Below are 22,519 nucleotides of genomic sequence, written 5' to 3' on the forward strand. Positions count from 1 at the left end.
GTTTTAACAAACAAACAGGGTGATTTCTTCTAGTGCCACTAGAAGAAATGCATTTAGCAAAATGGCTGATCAGGTCAGTTGGTGATGTATAAGAGAGTGAACAGCACAACTGGCAGATGAGGATGAAAACGAGAACAAGAGCACTCAACCAGAAGTTCATACTTGTCTTCACCTCGTCTCTGTCCTTGTTGACATTTTCCACTGTTCACTCTTTGTGGGAGAGCGCCAAAAGTGATGCTTTCTTATGCACAGTATCAAGGCACCAACAGCTTTGTGATTCGTTTTTTTTTTAATTTTTATTACTATTATTATATATGTGCAGAGAGAGAATTCATAAGAGAAAGGCTCTTTTTGTGCCGAAAACAATTTGTTGACATTTTCCACTGTTCACTCTTTGTGGGAGAGCGCCAAAAGTGATGCTTTCTTATGCACAGTATCAAGGCACCAACAGCTTTGCGATTCGTTTTTTTTTTTATTATTATTATTATTATTATATATGTGCAGAGAGAGAATTCATAAGAGAAAGGCTCTTTTTGTGCCGAAAACAATTTAGTCAATACATATCAGAAAGAGAGAGAAAGGGGGAAGAAAAGGCAGGGTCTTTGTCCAGTTTGCTACATGTCATAAATCTGTAGCCTACAATGGGCTTTCTATTCTGGCATACACAAAAGAAGAAGAAAATTAAAAAGAAGGAAAATGTGGTAAAAAAGAGGAAAAGAGTGCAATAATGACGAGCCTCGCAACTGGTGCCACCACCTTCAGCGGCCCTTCAATGAGAGCTTTACAGTGCCATATTTGTCCATTATGAAGTCTTTTGCACAGTTTCTATTTCAAGTTCCAGTAGTGAAACACAGTGGCCAACTTTAGCATGCTTCTGCAGAACAGCCAAGCTTGTTTAATATTACCAGTGCGCCAGTGTCCTAAACAGCTTCAACCATTATCCCCCAAACTTTGCAAGCATGTTAAGGAACCTAACCTATGTGACCAGCACAGAATAGTTGACGTAAATCAGAGTTTCATCTAGTCATTACAAAAACAACTCACTCTTATTCCTTACACATAAGCATGACAAATCCTCTTCATTCATGGCACGTGCCCGACATACTTACAGCCATGTTCAGGTGCTAACAGACACATTTACATTTACAGCAATTAAAAGAAAAATGCTGATGCAAGCCTCAACGCTCCCTTTTTGTGGTACGTAAAGAAATTGTAGCATCACATATTTGTTTCATAATGCCCGAACTTAATACTGTTTCCACTGGTGCAACATTAGTCCATGGCATACTGGCAATAGCCATGGTAGCCGCATGATCAGATTCTGTGTGCACAGCAGCGGAAGACGTCAAACCTCACAATGAGCAAGGATAGGGATGCACCAACCTTGAGACCAAACACACTTGCAGCTCCAAACACACGGTAAAAGATAGCCTCCGGGCCCCTTGAGTGAGCATGCAGCATTGCATTCAGGCAGGCCAAGGCGGCTGGGCTGCTGAACATGCAAAGTGCACACAAACACGGTCAAAGCCTGTTGCCTCAGACCATAGCCTCCTGCACTTAACCCCTTCAAACGACAATTAAATGTGTTTGTCAAAAACATAGCTTGAGCACATTCATTGCACACTCAACATCATTAAAAACATGCAGCAGAACAACAGATTTAGAATCGCGAATTTTCCAACGAGTTTCGTTGCATACACAAATTTTGACTCTCAAAGATGCCCGAACTTTCACAAGATGCTCGAAGTGTGGAAGGGATATCAGTTATTTCACATGAATTGTGCTTGAACAACAGCACGCCACTTTAGAAATCGGCATAGTGCAAATGACTGTCAAAAACAAAGAAACAGTCTATCTCGTAACTCATTTGACAGAAACAATTGGCACATATTGACATGATGAAAACACAATACTCTTTTTAATAATTTCGCTATGCTTTCTTTTTTTTAAGTCCTTGCTATTTCATATCGACACAGTGGGCCTATTACAGCACGTCACTCAACATGAACTTAAAAAGAGAACGGGGATAATTGCATGGGAAGCAAGTTTCGTACCCGAGTGCACAGCCTTCCTTCATTGTGCTATGAGAAATTCAGCAGTAAGCGAGGAACGTTACAGCTTAGGAATTCAGTGTGGACCAAGTCATTTTCAACACGTGTGCAAATGACAACACTGAATACCAAAGAGTCATCCGAGTCCTGTTTCTTATGGGCTTTAATATATTTATTGCTAGGCGTCGTATAATAGGTGCATACAGCCGTACAAGCCCGACAATATTTTAAGATCACGCACAATTTATAGATGAAATCAACAACGCACTCTCACCTCGCATCCTTTAGCCCTCGGGTGCAGACTTCAGAGAAGATCTCCTTGTGAGACATCGGAGTCTGGGGGTGTAGCTCCAATACCTACATAAATGCGACCCGAGGTTGTGCCCTTTCAGCAGATTGTGAAAGCAAAATTTCGTTGCAGTTGTCCTTTAAGCGCCATGTCAAAGGTTCTAGCGTCCGATTTGAACTATTCAGTGGGGTTCCATGCGTGTCACATTTTCGCTTCCTGGCGTCCCGGAGGACCGCCGAGCTGTCCGGTTATGACAGATTGCACGAATCGCCAGTGAAACACGTTTAAAAGTGACAGCGAAAGCAAATTATGCACTGCCGATGCCCCCGGCACAAATCTCAGCTGTCGTGCAATTTTGCGGAAGCCCCAAACTGGCTTTATAAGGTTATCAGCCCCTGTGGTAGTCCGAACATGCTCAACCGATCCGCACCGTGGCATTGATCACGCTAGCACGGTAGCTATTTTGGCGGACTTCAGTGAATTTTGGAAAGAGATAAAATCGGGGTGCGGGAGCGCGTCGAGAGCCGTTGACGTGATTCGGCTCGCGAGAGCGGTTGAAACGAGCCCTGACAACTCGAGCAGCCGCCTAGGCCTAACGGGAAATCACTCACAATTCGTGCCGCTTCGGTCCATGCCCGGATTTTTTTCTTCTTGACTGGTCTGTCTCTCGCGGGCTCTTGCTGCATAGCTCTCCAGCACTACGGCCACACGCGAGAATTGGACACTACTCCTTCCGCACAGCTTGATTAGTGCGATAACGTAAACATCGCCATGTTCAGAGTTGGACAACAAAGTCACGTGACATCCGCTTTGCGGAGGCCCCCTTCTACCCAAAGGGCTTGGACCGGCTGGGGCTGGAGCTGCTAAATGAAACGGGAGTTGCGCGTCAAAGCCGCGCGCGGCTCGAGCGCTGCAATCAAACAATTGTGGTCACGTATATTTCTAGGTGATCATTTCAGTTGAAAAAAGCGCAGCAATTTTTTTTTTAGCATCTGTGTACTTATGAACCATAAATTTTGCGAAAATGGCGTGTGAAGAGGAACCTGGGGCCACCGAGATAACACGAAAGTGAAACCGTTGAGCTGCGCCACGCCCATCGCCTTTCTAAAATATCGGCGAGGGTTTGCATGAGAACACATAACTGGAAGCAGATGTATCGCTACCCGCAAATATTAACTGAATGTTTTCAGCTCCGACGGTAAGGTGAGCGAAGAAGTCGCCTATCATAAATAATGGCTCCGGAGACGATCAGCCCACGCTGACATTCTAAAAGGCCATGGCGCAACATGCATGTTTACAATTAATGCCACCCCTTGGCGACGGAGGCGCATAATTTGAACACTTGACGCAGGTTACGGTGGTGACAAGTTGAAAGCTTAAACCAGCGCAGCATAATATCATGCTAATGGGCTCATTCACAACAAATAAACTTGGCTGCTATAATTTCAAAGGTAGCGCACTTGTCGAGCATTAAACAAATTCACCATGTGCAGCATTCAATATTTGTCTCAACAGGTGGGCTACCTCTGAAATGATAACATATACTCAAGAAAAATAAGAAAATTTGTAATACAACGGACATATCATTCCAATTAATCAAACAAACGAAACAATGTTGTAGTCTGTCAAGAAAACGCAATGCATGCAGTTGTCAGTTGGTGGGTGGCAGTTGTCACATGAAGGGAAGCAATAATGATGTCTAGACGTCTAAGCTCCGTGTCCAGTCAGCAAGAAAATAGGCAAGTTACACTAGTGTATGAAGTTTGGATATACGCATATAACTTTCTGACCCTTACTGTACTCGCAGCTTCACTTCTGCACTCAACATTTCAAGATCAACATTTAAGAAATTTTGCCACAGGTCGTACTTGATAAAAGTGCATAAGTAGAACAGCCACTCTCAACTGTATTTTGCAATAAGCCACACAAGTTTTTCCACAGACAGGCAACATACATGCCCCAGTGTCTGCCTTTTCTCTTTTCCCAGATCTTAATGTTATATGTTAAAAAAAAGGACAAAGAAAAATTATGGAATGCTAATCCACCTCTCAATATTAAACTGAACAACATTTTCACAACATTTTCACAGAGACAGGTTAGTCACTCTGAAAATTAATCGCTGCATGCACATGTGATACGTGAGACAGCATTGTTCTTCATTACTGTTTATTGACAAAAGCAGAGGATTGTTTTTGTTGGCCACTGTCAAAGTTCCACATAGGTTCCCTGTGTAGCCACGCCACAGTTGTTGTCCTTTTGACTGATGAGGACGTAGCCATCATTTCCCCAGTATGTAGACCAGGAGTTCTTAACCAGCCAATAAGGCTCCCCTTGCAGAGTTCCGTAGCCAACTGCCAAAACAGCATGGTCGAGGCTGTCTGTGTCATTGCCTGTGCATTACAAGACCATAAATTAGGCATCATGAAGAAACAGAGCACAATACTAGAATTCATATGAAGTTCTTTACCGGACACTGAATTTCTTTTTGAACATGGTAATTAAGAGAATGTTTCCGATCTGTAGACAATGCTGCCTTGAACATGCAAGGCAAATATTATTCCACTACATGCAGCAGAGAGCTTACAATCTTGCATAACAGACTGTTTGCTCTCTTACGAAGTTTTCCAAATCCCAACTTTTTTCTACCTAAGGAAATGACAGTGCATGAAGTGTGATGGCCCGTGGACAGCCATGGGGCACATGCACCCACATTCTTCCAGGTTTTCTAGAAAATCGGAAAAGAGGCAGTTGCTAACGCACCCCACCCATCCTGTCATTCCTCATTTGTCACCCTTGGGCACGTTTGTCAGGCACCAGCCTCAAAGGGTTACCACAAGTGTACCGCGAAAAAGAGAAACGAAAGGAAGGAAAGATAGGTAAAGCATTGTTGTCAGTGCTGCCTCGGCTAAGGGGAACCAATATGAGTTGAGGGGAACGGCCCGGAAGGTAAACATTTTAGCTTTTTTTTTCTCAAACCTTTTTCAGGAATATACTCTTTGAAAGGCATCACAGTCAGTCCTGTATGCTGCTCAGTTTCAAGAAAAGGTACTTCAATGTCCCTTCAACAAAACAAAGCTTTATTGAACCCAGTTAGAGGTCACCCTGAAACTATTTTCCGCCCAAGGCTTAGTCAGCAAAATATTGTTTTGAATCCAAATTTAAAGCAATTATTTGTATCCCTCTATTAATGCTCACATGGCAAGTAATTTCTCTGAAAGTACTTTTGGAGCTTGTTTTGCCAGTTTAGTACTTTGAATTGCAGTGTCCTGTGATTCCAAATCAACTGGCAGGTTATGCCCCAAACTCATCAAAAGCCCAAGAAACAATTGACAACCTGTGCATTCCAGAAAATGTTTAATGTCACTTCATTAAAAACTAGTCTACTCACTTCTTTCCTCACTTTTTGAGTTACAAGATCTACAAGCAACTGCTGCAACATTGATATCAGAACTTTGGAACATACAGTTCACTTATGTTATACAACCAATGAAAAAAACCATGTCAGTATCTTCAGCAAAATGGTAAATAAAACAACCTTCATCTGTTGCCGTGATACATGAGTAAAGACTTACGACAGTTGGGATCATAGAAGACGCCATTGGAGTAGAAGGAGAAGGAGCGAAGTGCTGCGTCGATGCTGACAGACACTGGCCCTACATTGGCCAGCGCTGTGAGTAGGTCATCACGGTTGGTTATGTTGATGTACCCCTTGATTGAGGCAATGGTAGCATTCACCTTAGTGTCATGACACACGCCATCCTGTAGAATAACAAAATTCTTTTTATCAGCATCAGGACAATTGTCAAACAATGCTCTAATCACAGCAACAAAAGTGGGAATGCAAAGTGCAATGCATCTAATTTCCAAAAAATAAGTTTACAAATATGATTATGGTACTAAAAGCTTAATTGGTGACAACTTTTATGAACTAACTGTAAAGTCACTAACTACAGTAAATGTTCAGCACTAGGTTTATGACTTGTTGAGCTCACAGACCCCCCCCCCCCCATCCCCCTCCCTGACAGGTTAAATAGGTTCATGTGATGTTTTATGATAGTAGAGTCGGCTACCGTTAATTCTACTTGACGGGACCGACGAAATTGATCAAATTAGTGGTCGAATTAAACAAGATGCAGAAAAAATGCTGAAACACACCACTGATTCATTTGGCAGTATTGGCTCGAGTTTAACACACCTCGAGCAAATCAAATGCGCGAACTTTCTATGAGTCCGAAGTAGCAATATAATGTAGAAATGACTTACAGCTTCTAACCAAAGTAGAAATCTAACGCACACCCAATATTTTTTAATGGCGGCCGGTTTGTTAAAGGTAGCTTCGCCGCATGGTTTTTAATGTCATCTTCGCCGCAACACAGTTATGTTGTGCGGTAAAGCGTCCGAACGCCGCGAAGGTGGTTTTGGTTTTGTATCTGATTGCACCGCGCAAGAAATATATATATATATATATATATATATATATATATTATATATATATATATATATATATATATATATATATATATATATAACCGACGATTATGATGCTCCCTAATGCGAAATTTGAGCGCAGCTCTATACGTGTTTTCATTTCACGGTATACTGGCTGGTGCGGACAATCTGTCTCGTGCTGCACGTTGCAGATGGAGCGAAGTGTGGAGCGACTGCCTCGCTAATCGGGAGATCGCGAGAGGCAGCGCGTGGGTGACGCGTGGATGCGATTCACAGCAGCCGCCGCAGACAGACCTCCGCTCATGCAGCACTTTGTTTCCCTATATGGCATCGGTGGACATGCCCACCGCATTTAAGCCGCAGATATACTTGACGTACCCCTTGCTCCACGCAGCGTCATTGCAGTGACTCTCGCCACTACCGTCCAGTTTGCCCTCGCCGTCTCTTCTCTCATTGTCGCGCACTGCCGCGGTGCCGGCGGCAGGCGCTCCTTGCCGCCTCGCGTGTGATTCACGGCTCTCTGCTCCTCTGTCTTCGTGTCGCGTAGCTGTACGGCTCTCCGCCGTCTCTCGCTTCCCCGTTTGCAGGGCGAGTTCCTCAGTGGCGTTTGTCGCCTCTGGCAGTGCTTGCACCTGGCTGTCCTTGTGCCGCTTCCAATCTTGCCCTATAGCTCCCCTTACCTGGTGCAGTTTCGTTGCGGTGACTTGAAAGACAGTTGTAGCGTTTCATCCCCTTAGTTCTACTTCCCACCCCAACCTTGTGCGGCCACATTGAGGCCTGTCTGTGAGTGAATGAGTGTGTGACCTCTACTCAACATCCCTGTTCTCTACCCGTTTTCTCATCCCACCTCAGAAGAAACATCAAATAATAATTGCTAATCTCTCCCCCCCCCCCCCTCTCTGCGGCGGCGACTCACTATAACATATGACTCACTCACGTGATGACGCGTCGCCGGAGCGCCGGCTCGATAGCGGCTGATCGTGGTGTGTGCTGCGCAGTCTGAAACGCAGAACCGCCTCCATTCGGCACTGCGTGTTCTGTATGTTGCCTGTTGTTAAAATAAGGCAGCAGCTGCGCTCAAAGATCGCATTACCAAGAAGAAGAATCGTCGGCCATTTTTTTAAATGATTTTCTGCCGCCGGGTACTTGTGCCACATTAGAGCAGTATTTGTTACGGGTCTGATGAGAGGTTTCAGCTGTGTAAAGTGGTATTTGTTCTCGAAGACCTTTTTTTGCTGAGCCGTATGAAGGATGCCTGTGGAGCGAGATACAACTCAGAAAACAAAGCGATTGCACAGCCCGGAATAGCTTGAGCACTGAATTTGTTTATTCATGCAATACTCCTGCCCTTTGGCAGCCAAGGCTGCAATGGTTAAATGTGAAACAATAAACATGAAGGGGCCCTTAGTTATCCCAATGTGAAAGCATTGCGACCACCTTGCAATGCCTATGCACTTTCAGTCATCTTAATTTACCTTCGCCTTAATTAACACCAACGATCGTGGGTTGGACTCCCACCAGAGGTCGAGGGTGCGACTCCCAACAAAAGCCTTGGGTGAAGTGTCTTATCTAACTCTACTTTAATTACCTTTGCCCTAATTAACACAAAAGGCCGTGAGCTCGACTTCCACCAAAGGTCGTGAGTTCGAATGCCTTAATGGATGCCATCTTAATTGACTGTACTTTAATTAATTTCACCTTAATGCCGAAAGCCGTTGGTTTGACTCCTACCAATGGTGTGGGTTCGCATGCTGTAATGAACTCTAGCTTAATTAAATCTGCCCTAATTCACTCTGCCTTAGTTGACTCTGCTTTAATTGACATTGCCTTAATTAACTTCAAATTAAATGACGTCATCAACTGCCTCAATTGGCTCATTTTTTTTTTTACCATCGGGTTCATGCCAACGCCGACAACGCCAGATTTTCTGCCTCATGAGCCACATAATGCTTCCGCATTAATAACCAACATGAGGTACAGGTGTACGATGTGGCATAGTAGAGGATAAAATGAAAATCAAACCCAGGCTCATTCAAAACATATACAAGACAAAAAGAAAGCACTTAATTCCAGTTAATGGTGAGCAAGAACAGTGAGAACAAATAACAGTATACACACAATAATAGATCAAATTGCAAACGGCAAAAGTAAACAAAATGAAAAAAAATATCCTTTGCAAAGCATGCGCCACTGATTTGATGCAAAGAAATGACGCAACATGTAAAATTCATATCGCACATGGTCAAGGAGGGCACCCGAATATGTTTCGACAATAAAATTGTGGAAGCACATTCCACTGTGCAATAATCCCATGCAAGTAATCAAGCACATAGTTAAAACAAATTATAAAGGGAAGTATGAGGAACCTTTAGAAAATAGTGTAAACAAATTATAGCACACAACATTTGATGAAAAGGCATGAGGTTCGTGAATAAGAAGAGAAATTATAGGGAAAAAGAAAGATAACTACAATGCCACTGAGCATGCATCCTCGATATGATGCAATTGGCAAAATGCAATTATTTTAATTTTCTCATTTTTGAATGTTCTAGCTTTTCTTTGCTGTGCTTTCATTATTGAGAGACGACATGAAAAACCAGAGACGCCGACGATGTTCTAAACCCACCCATGCTAACCGTCCGCGGTGCATGCAGGCCATGATGCAGGCAGCCAAGCAGACGACAGCGAAGAGCGTAGCAGTAGGACTGCTCACAGCACCCTATGCACCTCCATTCAGAAAGTGTCCCGCCCACTCCATACGGCGCAGCTCGCGGACAGCAGACTAGCCAATATTCTAGGGACCATAGCTTTACCGATGGGCTCGTCGGTGAACAGACGACGGTGCGCTACTCTGGCGCCATCTCATAGCGGTCGTCACCACAGAGCTCGTCATATGCAGCACTACGCTTTTCTTCTCAAGCTTTTGCCATACCCTCCTCCTCCACTTTCTGCCTCGTGGTTCAGCTGCACCATCCTCCTCTGCTTCCTCCTCGCGCTCTCTTGACTCTTGCCGTCTTTCATCCCCCAATGCACTCCGCGTTCGCTCTTTCATCCTTTGCTGTGCTCGTTCGCTCGGTTACACCGAGGAACGCCGACACTCAATGCAGGAATGGATACCTAATAGCTGTGCTCTAAAAGTACGCGTTAGAATGGGATAAATACCATAATCAGACATTTTAGGCTACAGCTATTGCTTGAAAATTTTCCTAGGGAGGGTCAAAAATAAGCGTTTCTGATGAGAGATGATGTGTGTTCAACAAATTCGATGTCTTCTAAGCTCTGCCAAGACAGACACTGCCACTAAACAGGTCGTTATTGGGGTCACCACATGGGACAGGCATGTGCGTGCTGACTGGTCAAGTTCTAATTAACCAGCAAATACCAATTTTAGGATCCAAGTAAATGCTTGCACCCATAAAAATGCTGGGCACCAGCCAGTAACACTAGTCAGGACCAAACTAACTCAAAAAACAAATTAACCGGAGTCAAATTAGAGAAGTCTATGGCACCGTTAACTTAAAATATTTCCCAATGGTGTTGAACGGCAGAGTGAGCCTATGATTTTGTTACGAAAATAAGAAACATATACGAGGAGGCTCCAACACATGGTAACGTCCACAAACCTCATTTAAAGGGCATGCTTTACTACCATTTTTTACAAGTCGTATCCCATTACTACAGTTGTTACAAAGCATTCTTCACCATCATCAGTTCAATTACCGTATCTACACAATTCTACCCTCCAAATCTAATGCGCACTCAATTTTTGCAGGTTTAAAGTAAGAAAATAAAAGTGCAGGATGTAACATGCCCCCGATTTATTATTATAAATTATAACACGGATCCCACATTTGCTATCAGAACAAAACGAGACGTGGAGAATTTACCTTCACCGAAAATTTTTTTTATTTTTTTGAAATTAGCTTTCATGATGAAAGCAGTGCGTCGTCGTCACTATTTGCACTTCGATGACTACAAATACCAAGCACACAGCGGCAGTACGCCCAAGGGATCACTTTTGGAGATGCTACCATCGCTTTCAAGAAATTTTATGTGACCCTGCATCGAACTTGTCCAAGTACGCGGCTGATATTATTCCTGCCACTGTGCCTAGATAACGAGCTTGGCACAGTGTCAGATATGCCTGCAGCCATATATGCCAACACGTCCAGTGCTGAGTTGCGTGAAGCCTTGCAAAAGTGATAGCATCTCTGGCACCGACTGACTGAATATACTACTCCAGATTGTAGTTGAGCACAGTCATTAATGAACCCACTCACAAAAACGTGTTCTGCTGCCATCCGATGACAGTAGGCTATTGCCAACGCTGTAAAAGCAGTTTTGATTTCGTATCCAATAGTAACACGCAGGCAATTTCCAGCCTAATTTTTTCTGAAAAAAAAGGTGCATGTGAGATATGGTTAAATACGGTAAGTCCATTGTAAGATAACGGTCTCTCTCAAGAATTTATTATTACCCCTGTCCAGCACAAACCAAATGCACTCTATGTCTGCATCGTTTTCTAAACTCCTCCTTCCATCTAATTCTCTGTTGCCCTACCTGTTTGTACCTAGTCTTATATAATATACCAAATGTGCACCACTTCTATGCATTACATGAATGCCTATCTCCATTCCTGCTCCTTAATACCGACAATAATGAAAGCAGAGCATCATGTGAGCCAATAACAAAAGTAGGACAACAACGAAAAAAAGAGGGATTTACTTGGACTACAACACCTGTAAAAGGTATTTTACATTTTTTTATCATTACTTTAATAATATGAATATAACCTATCATAAATTATTGTTGTTATGCAACAAGACATAACCACAAAGAAAGACATGTGGGAAGAAACAGGCTGGAGGTAACTATGAAAAAGCCCCAACACCTGCTTGTTCAATGAAGGGAAAGAAAGAAATGAATAACAGAGAAGAGACAGGAAAAAAGCAAAAATTGACACAACAAACAAACCACATTAAAGACATCACATTCAGGCAGTCATAAAATAAGTTACATAAACGAACATGCAATCCACCATTACCTGTCCAAGGTATGCTCCATAGTCCTCATCTGAGGCTAATCCATGGTTGCGTATGTACTCGTAGGCACGGAAGTCCTCGCCTCCGTCGCACCCATTGTTACCACTGTTCCAGCTGCAGTCGACCAGCTGCTGCTCGGACAGGCGAACAAGCTTACCAGTCTGGGAAGAAATTTAAAAATCCACTGCTGAGAAGAGGCTTCCTTAAGCTGCATATGAAGAAACTGCTCTGTAGCAATGGTGACCAAATTGTGGAGATAGGTTTTTGGCAGCCTAAATGTCTACCAGCAAACACATGGCATATTTTTCAGGTGTAACTTAGAAATGGGCATTGCCGAATGTCATTGTACCTATTCTTAGCAGCAAGGATTGACTTAATGGTAATGGTGTGCGAATACAAATACTTAGCTTTGAATATCGAACTGAATATCAAATAATGATATGCACATGCATTTACTATTAGACAATTTTGGTTATTTTACCATGTTGGAGCATGGAAACTACAGTCAAACCCACTTATAACGATACTAGTTTTAACAATATATCGGCTATAACAATGAGAAGCTGCTGCACCGTCAACTTTTCTATGTTTTATATGGTGAAATAACCCGCTTACTACAACGCCCCCATGCCGCATTATCAGTTATAACGATGAAGTTTGGCTGCTGGGTGAGCGTACCGAAAGGTAATGAAGTGCAAAGTCCTCGAAAAGAAAAGAGAAATTCGAGCCACTGCTGCCGTTTGCTGGCGAGATTTTTTTTTTCTTTTTTCAAAATTTGGACTGCCAAGTTAGGGGGAGCGGCCCTTACACGAGCGCGGCCCTTAGTTGAGTGTATACGGTAGGTTATCAAGCAGTTAAACGAAAATATTGCGTACTTTACTCATATTAACTTGAAAAATTAAGTTATTCCCGCTAGCTGTTTGCTCTTGCCAACCTGTGCCTCACTAATACAGCATCAAAGGCCCATAAACTTGGAGACAGTTGACGCTGTGCCAGCCGTCAATCATGGCATTTGCTCTTAAGCAATAAGCTCACGATTGGCACTGCAAAAGTAAGAAATGAGAAAGGCAAAAGCTGCATTCATACCCAACTAACATGAAGCCGTGCTGTACTATTTGCTATGGTCGTTGCTTAGAAAAGAAGTGCAAGAACATTGTCTTTTCTTTTTCTTATGTTTTGTGCCACATGCAAGCAGGACTTCTGCAGCACAGCCTGTGCAGCAAGCCCCTTCTGTTGTTTTTCTTAAAGGGGCCCTGAACCACCCTTCAGGCTTGGTGAAATAACATAGTCCACGGGTAGCATATACTGCTGTGAACATCTCAGCCAAGTTTTGCTGTTGTACGTACACGGTGCGTGGAGCTCGCAAGTGTATCGTGAAGTCACCTTTCTCTCAAACGCTCCCTTTTCAAACAGAAGCCTGCCTCCTTACCCTCTTAAGGAGGAAGGTGTATGATTTATTGCATAATAAAGCAGATTCCCATACACAACTGCTATTGGTAACTGTGGTCAGCTACATAGCATCGATACCACGACATTGCCACCGCGAGTCCACTGGCTAAGCATACTGCAGCTCGCTGAGGACAACTGCGTCTGGCTTATGTTTAGCGCTTCGTAGGCCCCAAAATCAGAATTAAGCCATGGCATCTACATTAACATCCAAAATAAAAATTGAACCTCACACCATCGTGATAGAAGACGGAGTATTGTGGGCACGCCCCACTGCACCATAGCCTTCACAGTGCAAGGCATTGAAGAAGGAACAGCAGCACAGTGGAGGCAGTGTTTGATTGCCAATAACTCCACTTCTGCTGAAGCATTGAAGTGCTTTTTGCAGGAAAGTATTTCTCAAATAGCCTATCTGCACTTAAAATGCCTTTCTCCATTTCAATAAAAAGTGGTTCAGGGCTCCTTTAAATATGAGTCATTTGACCAACTCACTGTCGTCGAGGTACTGCACTTACAAGACTATGGCGCAACCATCAATATAATGCAAGGTATACGAGATTATATCTTCAGGAAGAAGGGAGAGGGCAGCTTCGATTGCATAAAAAAAATGTTTTGATTATAACTCCAAGTAAACATGTGTAATGCATCCATACTCGTTTAGAATAGTACCTTCGAGCATACCTCGATGCGCGGAGGCATCATGATAATGCTTATAGTGGAACTCCCATCGCCTGCACGATCTGTAAAACTCCTGGGTCTTGCTCGGGTGCGTACTGCAGTAGCGGACCGGCCATAACTTTATCCCGAAATGTTGTAACAGGCATGTGATACACTCCACGGAGGTGCGACATGGGCAAGCGGCGGGGAGCTGGCATATTTACCTGGTGAGGCCACATGGATAGGCATTGTTGCTGAGGATTGGCCCACTGAACCTATATTCCCGGCAAGAGAATCCTTATTGCATTTGGATTCTTTTACACAATCGACCCTGTCCCATTTCATTGCGTTCTAGGTGCACCTTCGCTCTACACAACTGGTGTTCCTTGCTACTGAGAAGTTGGCTTTCCCGAGAAATTTCGCGAACAGCACGAAATCATCGCAAAATTCAGCACAAGATAAGTCACATATTCTTAGATTAGATAGATACAAAAGCTAAGAACCATTTTTGTCCCCGCATGACCCGAAATATATTCCATTTGTTCCAAGTATTCGTTTCCAACTGAATATTTGAAAATTTTGAATAACTTTTGAATCGAATACGAATATTAAAATATAATATTCGATGGTGTTCAAAATTTTTGAATTTTCACACACCCCTATTTACTGGCTACTAGGTTCATGATTACATGTGAGAAACAGCATGCTGTGCTCCTTCTTATTTTGTCCTGTCTGCTAGAGTTTCTTTTTTCCTTTTTTTTTCCCCGTGTACCTATTCTGTTATTGCTACAACAGCATACCAAAACGGGTGTGAATGAAAGCAAGTAGCCAGATGCAACACTGGCACTGACAAGTATTTTTGCTGCCACACACATGCTGCACACTGTGCATTTTGCACATTGTGAATGTATTTAGATCAGTGACAGCTAAGCAATAACCAAGCCAACGTTTCATGATGTATACTCTCCCTCTCCACGACAACTCAAGTAGCCTGTAAAGTCTAAAATGAAAAACCACAGTCATTGCTATCAGTCAGTTACAAGAATAGAAGGCACACTGACACACTTATCAGAACTCTATCAAACCTTGCCTGTTTTCCTCAATCTGCCACATGGTGCTCTCCCTGAATCTACTCAGAGCAGTGTTTACTTCAAACTTAAAATATGACCTAGGACGCTACCAAAAGAAACATGGTAAGCACTGCACATACATCAAGAAAAGTGGTACTTATTTCAGGGCTAACCTTAAAGTTCATGCCATCTGTTTCGTGAGGTACACCTATCGCAATCATCTTCGACATCCAGAAACAGAAAGCACTGAAATGAGTTTGCCATAGGCAACAAATTTTGGAACAGTACTTTTGAACAAGCACGGCATGCTAAGAAAGAATATCTGTGGCAGGGGCTCACCTTTCTGAAGTATGCGCCTTCCAGTTCACCTACTGTTCCAAAACTCCAGCAGGACCCACAGACAGCCTGGTCCTTCACTGGAGTCACGGCTCCTGCAAGTGCACAGTAGATGAGTGCCAAATCAGCCACATATTTAACGATAGCCTTGTTTGCAGACCTTCAGCCATATCAGGGTTACTATGATGTTTAAGGGTACTCGGGTTTAGGCTGCAATCAGTGCATGATTGATAAGGACTCCATATAAATTTAAAGATGTAGGGTTCATTAACATGCACACAAAGCACGGTACAAGGGTTCTTACAATCCACCTCCATCAGAATGTGGTGAGCACCATCAAGAATCGAACCTGCAACCTCGTACTCTGCAGCAAAACACTATAGCCACTGAGCCAGCGCGGCAGGTTACTCATGAATAAAGGACAGATAAAGGAAACAAGATGAAGACAGTGGAAAAACTGGATTAAGCAGATGGATATTCAAAGGAAAAAAAAAATGATGAGCACAGTGTACAACATGGACAAATTTGATGAGAAACACATCAGCTGCATTCAAGATCGCTAGTTGTACTTGTTCTTGCACCTACATCAAGAAAGTACAAAAGGGGCAGAGTCTTTGACTGTGACTTAGTACAACAACCTCAAACCTGAACCTTATTAGCAAGCAAACTTGGATGCAGCTCTAATGAAAAATCGGCTCTGCAGTAATCCTTGCTTGAACAGCAAGTGGGTGTTCCCTTCATAGTGGATTAGCCTAGCTCGACCTTTGGTAAGTTAAACATGGGCAAGAGCTCCTAAACAAGAACAGGCTTTAATTTGCTTCAACCACAGTCATGTGCTCTGTCAACATCTGCCAAACAATCCTTTGCCAGGTGTGGAGTGCAGACCGCTTTTGTAACATTATCGTGGGGGAGTCACCAGTGATGTGTGCCTCTGCATTTGCATTAAATTAATTAAACTAAATTGTGAAGTTTAATATTCTAAAACTGCACAACGGGTTATGAGGGACATCGCAATGGGAGGCTCACAATTAATTTTGACCACCTGAGGTTCTTTAATGTGCACTTAAAACAATGAACAAGCATTTTTGCATTTCACGCTTATTGAAATGTGGACACTACAGCCGGAAGTTGAAACCGTCAGCCCGTGCTCAACAGCACAATGCCACGGCCACTGAGCCACCGCGTAAGTTGTGTTCTGTGCTACATTCGTGTGTGGATTGGGCATGTGGTGTGGATTTCTGCACCTTTCACACATATGCGCACTGTACAAAGAACGAGTAAAGGGACAGACTCCAGTTCACATACTTTCTCACGGTAGAGAAACAGTAGCTGCTACACAAAATTATGAAGACAGAGATGGCAAAAAGTGCTGCTCTCTTGTCTTTGTTGCTTCTATTTTTTTCCTACTAACCGTAAAGCCTCCAGTCTACTTGGTCGGGCAACTTGGCCATGAACTTGTGCCTGGGGAATGGCTCAGCCTTGGAAGAGCCATCTTTGGACTGAAGGCGTCCACGGAGCACACTGATCTCCTGTGGCGTACGATCGGCTAGGTGGTTCACGGCAAGGCTGTAGCCCAGGTTGGCACGGTTTGTTGAGTCAATGAACCTGTGAAGGGGGACGACATGCTGTTATACAGCGTGAAGGCATTGCTGAAAGTCTATCTCACAACTTCGGACCTGAAAACATTTTACACATTGTCACAAATGTAAAAGTTACGTCAGGACAAGCTGACCAATTGGCGTGTAACTTGGTATTTATCAGAGGAACATATGACAGTGCTAAAATAAAGCAAGAATTTTCAGCAAAGGTCTTGGCAGCTAGGAAATATTTTGTAAGTGAGTACACTAATGCAGCCAAAAGAGGCAGCACTGCAGCAGGAAGGCAACTGAATAATTAGGTTCAGAATTTTCTGTAAAGTAGGAAAATATTCTGAATTTTCTACCTACGTTGCCTAACTGTGAATCTCATTGTCTCATTCTTTAAGTCCGAAACATGCATCCTGAGATGGCTTTGCATAATGAATACAGTAAGCATAAAAAATTCTTTAGGAAATTTTTCACTCAACTTCACAATGTACGTGAGAGCATAAAGAGTATAATCGCATTCATTGCACACCTTTGCAACTAAGAGTATGTCAAAATAAGACCATTGTTACACTTTACAAGAATCCATTTTTGCAATAATAGTAGCTTATGCTGTACTTCACTATTTTTTGAAGTTCTTGTGAAAGTAAAAAATAAACATATCTAACATTCCTTTGCAAAAATGTTCTTGAAATGATATATAGAGGCATTAACAAATGCAGACTCACATATGCTTTCAGTTTTGACTGCAACAGCCATGGAGTTTTTACAAATTAAAAACTAAGAAATGCTCTAAAGTTTGAGAAAAGGTAGTAATACTGAGCAGCTAAATTTTGCCAAATATGAAGCAACAACAGTGGCATTTGACACTACAAAACAATTCTGATGCTAGTTCAAGCAGCCTATTCAGCTATGAAGCAATGAACCAGCTAAAGTTTAGGTAGTGACTACAGTGATGGGGCCCGTCACTTTAACAACATTATAGCGACGGGGCCGTCACTATAATGATGTCGGTATTGGAGGCGAGCATAGAGTTTCATACAACTATGGGGGCCAGGACTTATGGAGTCGCCATCGCTCGGAAGCGCCACACTTGCGTAGTCTGAGGGACAATGCAGCGCGCTCCGTACAGGTTTTGCTATCGGCGCTAAATAAAGATACTACGCGGGAGCCCTTCTGGACATTTTTGCAAGTACTCTCAAGATGACAGAAGTATTTTACCTTTAAAATAATAATCTCAGAAAAACAAAAAGTACAGAATGCTTTACAGATGCAATCTCTTTACCTACTGCGTGCAGTAAGCTGGGACACTGCGCACAGTCACCGCAATCGATTCCCCCGAACCGGTTTCTTGCGTGAAAGGTGGGCAATCGCCGAGAGAAAACTATGTGAAATATGTTCTTATAGTGAGCTGTCTGTGTAACCAACTGGAGCAAAGCAGAATGAAGCTTCAATGCAGTGATCACACGGGTTCGCGCTGACCGACTGCGCATCTGCATGCATGTCCGTACACAATGTTTCGCTTTCGCTGCGAGTGCGTTTTCGCACCGTACCGTGAGCTTTATGCTGCAGCACATGAGAATTTGACAGTACGCAAGCAACCACTGTTACATGGACACTATCAGAGCTGTTCAAAAATAATTTCGTTACAGCTAGGCTTCGACACCTTGTGATGTGCCGTCACGAGAGTTTTCTTTTTCTTTTCTTCTAAAATCTCGGGAGCTTCAATGTAATTATTTCTCAAGTTGCATCGCACTGTATGTTTATTGGTCTTCTAAGCGAGAAATTATCGGCTGCTTCTTTTTCTTAATCCAATACAATATTCATTGTCAGGTGCTATACAAGCATGAACATATGCCATGCCTTTCTTTAATGTGCTTTTTACCATTGCCTTTCCATTCTAGTGAACTTTCTTTCTCTCTTTCTTTATTATTATCATCATAGGTGTTACAGTGCATACGTAAAAGACTGTTGGACCCAATAGCCACAGGCTAGGTCCGGATATGCGAAATATAATAGACATTCGGTACAAGCATAGGGGGATCAATAGAAGGGATGAATGCAGCACATTAGCATGTTAAAAAAAGAAAAAAAAAAAGAATTTTTTTACGGCATGCATAGAAATTATCACCAGTTACATAAATTATCAAACCGCAAACAACAGAATGCCAAGCAAGAATACAGGTACAAAATCAGTGGTTTATAGCTAATAAATATCGCTTTGCCGAAATTTTTTTTTCTTATTTTGGAGGGTATGTTGTTCCATGTCTTAACTTCAACACATTCAAGTAGTCTTTTGCCATATACATTATGTACAGGAGGCAGGTTGAAATTTCCAGCAGCAGTACTTCTGGTATGATGATGAAAAACATATGGACACAGGGAAAGGATGATTACATTTCAAAACACTGTTTACGTAGCTAGCTGTTTTATGCTCACGCATAAGATCGAATGACAATATGTTTAGTTGACTGAACAGTGGCCTGCTGGGTGTATCAGTTCTCAAGTGCGTCATGAATCTTAATGTCCGCTTTTGTATAACCAAATGGAGCATAACAGTGTGAAGCTTCAATGAAGCCGTGCCCTGTCACTGCAGTGTAGATGTCAAAGTGCCGGGCCCCACTGTAGTCACTACCCAAAGTTTAAGTGAAATTTCTACCAATAAGGACAATAGAAGATACCTCGTGCCGCAAAATATGTGGTCCTTTTTTTGCTTCTCACAGCTCTTACTTGCATAGTACTAAATCGAATATTAATGACCATCTTGTACTGAAATGTTCGTTTCAACAAACAATACAAGCATGAAAATTTTTCTCTATGTTGACCGTGGACATCAGAACATTCAACAGTACTGCACTATCTGCAGTACCTTCACAACAATAACTGCAGTCTAATGGTTTAAGCTTCCGTCCTTTCAATTTGATTCAACTGCAGTTAGTTGACTTCTATACAGGGACAGTTAGGTCATAGGGAGGTGACAGACATGGCTGGTCAAGGCTGTTCTAGTGTACGTGGCTGTTCAAAGGTGGCTGTGGATAGTGTTTGTGCAATCAATACATCATAGAAAAAGCAAGGGAAGTTAGCTGATATGTTCATTTTTTTACATGTTCATAAAGTTTATAAGTGTTTCACGTTTGGCACATCAGGGGACACACAGTGTCGGCAACAGAGTATTGGCAAGGTAAAAGTTACGAGCTTGATGGCATTCGCCACCACCCTGTTCCAAAGGGGACGCTCATAATATCCATCCGACATCCAACCACACATCCACTTTTTGTTAGTTTCTTGCAGCACTACAGGCAGAGACCGAGAGGAAGAAAATCTCAGTGACATAAGCCTACACCTCCATTACAATCATATCGTTCTACCACAACAGCATCCTATCAAGTCAGGATTAACAGCTATCACAGTAGAACATGTCCCAACGGTGCCAAGTCTAAAGGGAAAGACACCCAAGACAAGACAAACCTAAGGTTCTGTCGGAAAATGTCAAGACGTCTGTTGTACTCCATGTCATGCTCGTAAGTGCGTTTGTGCGTCTCCTTGAAGTCTTCGAATGAGTGCTTCGTGTGACCATCATGGTTCCCCAGGAACTCAGCCATTGGGTTGTGCAAAGCCAGTCGCTCAGCACCTGGGCCTGGAAAACTGCGGCACGTGCCATCTGCAGAGAAAGAGACAGAGACAGATGCCTAGTCTTTGACAAACATTGCGTACTTGGGGGCGTATTTTGAGTCAGCACATTTACAGAGACCATACAATCAAGCACCTTTATAACAAAGTGCTTGGCGCCTCGTAAATCATTTGTTATACAAGTCACTTTGTTGTAGAGGCGTTCGACTATAAAGGCAAATGAAAGTGGCAGATTAGTGCTGATAAGGACATTTCAAATTGCAAACATTTTGAATCGGGGTGGCAACAAACAGTCGATTAGCATGTGTGAGCTACTACTTGTACGTTACCGTATTGTAATCTAGCACTCCGCCTATTACTGCTTTATCTCATAAATTACCAGAGTTTCTGGAAAGTGAACGCTCCTTGAGATTCTGGCTTGGTGACTATCTTGGTATTCCGTTCCAAGCTGTTCAAAGTGCTATCCTTAAAAAAAAAATGGAGCGTTCAAAGGTGAGGAAGTTATGTAAACATAAGACAGGACTGGTATTGTCACTGCGAAGTTATGGGACTAACTCCTGATGATACATAATACCCTCCTTATGACTAACAAATAGCAGTCAACAACAGAAAGTTAGTTACGCTGCATTTCAGTGTGAAGGAGAGTACATTTTGTCAAGTTTGTTCAGTTTTCCTACAGAACACCACTCCCATGCTACAGGGTAACTTTTCACAATGCTCTCTTTGTACTTGCTGCGATAGTACAGTACCCCACCTGCCCTGTGACTCAAAGAAGAGTTGGCAGAGCATTAAATTTGAAATAACTGGAGCAGTGTAGGAGTTCTGCACAGTTCTTCACAAGGTATAAGGCCAATTGTATCAAATGCTGAAAGTTGTGTTAGTTAGCCACAAGTTTTACCCATGTAAATAGTCAGGACACAGTGGGTGAAATTTAGAAACGACAGTGGACACCGCAAAATGCTTTTTTTGTCTCTCTTCTCTCTGTCAGGTCCAGTTGCTCTGGGGGTAAGCATGCCTCAAAGCACAAAATTGATATGGGCCATGTCTCGGACCCACGCAAACAAGGATCAAGACTCGGCCAGGCTACAAGAAGCATTACGCAGCACGGACCAGGCGGAGCAGCTCTGGGCTGTCCAGTGAGCCCACGATGCGGCCAGGGAGTTACAACTCCCGGTCCCAACGTGGGAGTAGCCCGCTCTACGGGACCTTGCGCTCGTAGCTCGCAGGACCTTTCATTAAAGTTATTCCATCCATCCATCCATCCATGTCTCGTACTCATGTTATTTTTCAGGTCAATATACCCATGTCCTTACAGTGTTATGTTCTGCGTGCCATTTATGCACTACTATAATATTTACCTTAAGAGGAAGCTTTAGCTCTGGTGCTCCTATCTAAATACATGTAAAAGGATCATTTGTTTTTCTCGTCAACCACTGCACCAAATTTGACGAGGTTTGTTGCATTTAAAAGAAAAACTTAAAATCTAGTGACTGTTGGCTTCGAATTGTTTTTAGGTTGTCATTTTTTTATTAAAAATTGGTAAAAATCACAAATATTCAGAAAACAAAACTATCAAGTTTACAACTCTATAATCAGCAATGGAATATGATATTACAGTTATGTGAATTCCATGTAATAGTACATCTAAAGCGGACAAAACTGATATGTTACACATGAACCTCAAAAAATTTAGTAATATGGAAATACAGCTTTTGCAAAACCCTCATACACAACGTAGCAAGTTCATGTAAGATAGAAAATGACGTACCAAATTTGTCCGCTTTCAGTGATCTAGTGGATGCCGTTTACAGAACCACAATATCTGTTTTTGATGCACAGTTATTAATATGTAAACTTCGTGCTTCCATTTTTTTTTCAAACTTTCAAATTTGTTAAAATCTTTTTAAGAGAATTCAGGCTCTAAATCGAAATTTTGCTTCCAACAGTCGCTAGAATTTAACTGTCT

At 42.6% G+C, this 22,519-nt stretch overlaps 2 protein-coding genes across 4 annotated transcripts in view; both read right to left on the reverse strand.

Moving 5' to 3' along the window:
- LOC126527032 (uncharacterized) overlaps nt 1-3,151 on the reverse strand; it is a 69,441-nt gene extending 66,290 nt beyond the window's left edge. Inside the window, exons 1-3 of one of the 3 annotated variants that reach the window (XM_050174745.3) lie at nt 2,952-3,151; nt 2,326-2,408; nt 1,384-1,489 (exon numbers count right to left, since the gene is read on the reverse strand). In XM_050174745.3, coding sequence (XP_050030702.1) covers nt 1,384-1,489; nt 2,326-2,408; nt 2,952-3,026 — 264 coding nt within the window. In that variant the 5' untranslated portion in view covers nt 3,027-3,151. Of the gene's footprint in view, nt 1-1,383; nt 1,493-2,325; nt 2,409-2,951 lie in introns of those variants that run through there. The other 2 variants (XM_050174744.3, XM_050174747.2) reach the window with 2 other exon arrangements.
- A 1,338-nt stretch (nt 3,152-4,489) lies between these two features.
- Nucleotides 4,490-22,519, reverse strand: part of CtsK1 (C1 family peptidase 26-29-p) — a 35,515-nt gene continuing 17,485 nt past the window's right edge. Inside the window, exons 5-10 of the mRNA XM_050174752.3 lie at nt 20,392-20,584; nt 16,752-16,945; nt 15,344-15,435; nt 11,834-11,992; nt 5,913-6,099; nt 4,490-4,730 (exon numbers count right to left, since the gene is read on the reverse strand). Of these exons, the coding sequence (XP_050030709.1) occupies nt 4,546-4,730; nt 5,913-6,099; nt 11,834-11,992; nt 15,344-15,435; nt 16,752-16,945; nt 20,392-20,584 (1,010 nt within the window). The 3' untranslated portion in view covers nt 4,490-4,545. The remainder of the gene's footprint in view (nt 4,731-5,912; nt 6,100-11,833; nt 11,993-15,343; nt 15,436-16,751; nt 16,946-20,391; nt 20,585-22,519) is intronic.

The sequence above is a fragment of the Dermacentor andersoni genome, chromosome 9, assembly GCF_023375885.2.
Source record: "Dermacentor andersoni chromosome 9, qqDerAnde1_hic_scaffold, whole genome shotgun sequence".
Classification (NCBI taxonomy): Eukaryota; Metazoa; Arthropoda; class Arachnida; order Ixodida; family Ixodidae; genus Dermacentor; species Dermacentor andersoni.